Source organism: Calidris pugnax, unplaced genomic scaffold, assembly GCF_001431845.1.
Source record: "Calidris pugnax isolate Ruff unplaced genomic scaffold, ASM143184v1 scaffold324, whole genome shotgun sequence".
In the NCBI taxonomy this organism is placed as follows: domain Eukaryota; kingdom Metazoa; phylum Chordata; class Aves; order Charadriiformes; family Scolopacidae; genus Calidris; species Calidris pugnax.
Window position 1 is genome coordinate 14,963 of NW_015091153.1, and position 2,143 is coordinate 17,105.

The 2,143-nt window shown below is 57.9% G+C and overlaps 1 protein-coding gene across 1 annotated transcript in view; it reads right to left on the reverse strand.

Moving 5' to 3' along the window:
* Positions 1 to 6: 6 nt before the first annotated feature.
* The window catches only part of PFKM (phosphofructokinase, muscle), a 15,107-nt gene continuing 12,970 nt past the window's right edge, over positions 7 to 2,143 (reverse strand). Inside the window, exons 9-12 of the mRNA XM_014959287.1 lie at positions 2,054 to 2,143; positions 1,850 to 1,949; positions 1,510 to 1,615; positions 7 to 367 (exon numbers count right to left, since the gene is read on the reverse strand). Of these exons, the coding sequence (XP_014814773.1) occupies positions 220 to 367; positions 1,510 to 1,615; positions 1,850 to 1,949; positions 2,054 to 2,143 (444 nt within the window). The 3' untranslated portion in view covers positions 7 to 219. The remainder of the gene's footprint in view (positions 368 to 1,509; positions 1,616 to 1,849; positions 1,950 to 2,053) is intronic.

Genomic DNA, 2,143 nt, shown 5'->3' on the forward strand with positions numbered 1-2,143 from the left:
CCCCCCCCCCCGGGACCACATCCCCCCTCAACGCTTGAGAAACCACTCTTCTCTTCCAAAAGCCCCTAAAACCACCGAAATCAACCCCAAATCTGACCCCGAGGGAACCCTCTGCTTCGGGAAAAAGGGCTCTTTGGCCTTGGCGGAGGGTGGGTTCGGGGTGGGGGGGAACAAGCTTGGGGACCGAGGGTGGGGGGAGCCGTGTTGGGTTGTCCCCTCTTAGATGCTGGTGTCGATGGACATGCCCTTGCGCATGACGTGCTCCAGGTGGGCTTTCTCCGAGGTGTCCAGTTCGATGTGGTACTTGGCCAGGATTTTGAGGATGGGGCGAAGCTTCAGCCACCACTGCTCCTTGGGGATGCGGTGCCTGAGAGAGAGAGAGGGGACGTGGTGGTCCCGGGTGCAACCAAGGCTGTGTCACCCTGGGAGGACCTTCCCAGCTTCTGGTTAACAACCCCATGGGGGCTCCAGGCTGGGAGAAGAGTAGCTGGAAAGTGGGTGGAACTGCTGGAGAAAGAGGAGGAGGGAGGAGGACTCCCCTCGGCTGAGGACTCCCTCAGCTGCTCATCAAAAGTTCTCCATATCATTCTCCTTGGGCTCCAACCCCATGGAGGCTCTAGGCTGGGGGAAGAGCAGCTGGAAAGTGGATGGAAAAAGACCTGGGGGTCTTCTGGGGGTTGGAGAAGGGTCTGGAGAAGGAAGAGAGGATTCTGGAGAAGATCAAAAGTTCTCCATATCATTCTCCTTGGGCTCCAACCCCATGGAGGCTCTAGGCTGGGGGAAGAGCAGCTGGAAAGTGGATGGAAAAAGACCTGGGGGTCTTCTGGGGGTTGGAGAAGGGTCTGGAGAAGGAAGAGAGGATTCTGGAGAAGGAAGAGAGGATTCTGGAGAAGGACGAGAAGGGGCTGGAGAAGGACGAGAAGGATCTGGAGAACTTCTGAGGAGCAGCTGAGGGAGTTGGGGGTGCTCAGACATTCCCAGCTTCACTAAGAACCCCATGGAGGCTCCAGGCTGGGGGAAGAGCAGCTGGAAATTGGGTGGAAAAGGACCTGGGGGTGTTGGAGAGGGGTCTGGAGAAGGAGAGGGGTCAGGAGAAGATGGAGAAGGGTCTGGAGAACTTGTGAGGAGCAGCTGAGGGAGCTGGGGGGGTTCAGCCTGGAGAAAAGGGGGCTGAGGGGAGACCTTCTCACTCTCTTCAACTCCCTGAAAGGAGGGTGGAGCTGGGGGGGGTCGGTCTCTTCTCCCAAGGAATGAGAGGAAACGGCCTCATATTGCTCCAGGGGAGGTTTAGGATGGATTTTAGGAAACATTTCTTCCCCAAAAGGGTTGTCAACCATCGGAAGAGGCTGCCCAGGGCAGGGGTGGGGAGACCATCCCTGGAGGGATCTAAAAGCCAGGCTTGGGGACATGGGTCAGTGATGGTTGGTCAGTGTTGGGTTGATAGTTGGACTCCATAATCCATTGGGATTTATCTGTCCCAGGGGAGATGAAAAGGGGGGGGGCACCTACTCAAAATCCGTCTGGTCCTTGAGCTCGGCCACGGGCTGGAAGACGAGGCTGCGCTTGCGCATCCCCAGCAGACAGGCTGAGTCGGCCGTGTTGGCAAAGATCCGACCTGGGGGGGCGAGGGGGGGGAAGAATTTCAACAATTCACCCCTTGGGGTGAAAAAAAACCCACACCCACAAAAACCCTGATGGGAACACACATGGACTTTTGGGGAGCGAGCTCAGGGATTCAGCCACCCCAAGGGTGAACCTGGCATTGAGGGGATGGAGAACGCATGGGTGTTGGGAAAGAGCGGGGGGGTGTTGCTTTAAGGCTTAGGACACCCCCCCAAGCGGCACCCACCATGGCGGGTGCATTCCTTGATCTTCCCGGTGATCCAGGCCACTGCTTTGGCCCCCATTTTGGTGCCGAAATTCCTGTCGAAGGGGGTCGGGGTGCCACCCTGCGCCGGAAAAATCAGTGGGTGAATGGTGGGGGGGGAGAAATCTCCCGACCTGGGGGGGCTGCACCCCTTTTTTGGGGGGGTATGTGTGTGTGTGTCTGGACCTGCTGCATGTGCCCCAGGACGTTTTTGCGGCAGTCGAAGACGCCCTTCCCCTCCTCTGAGTAGAGGTTGTAGATGAAATCCGTCGTGTA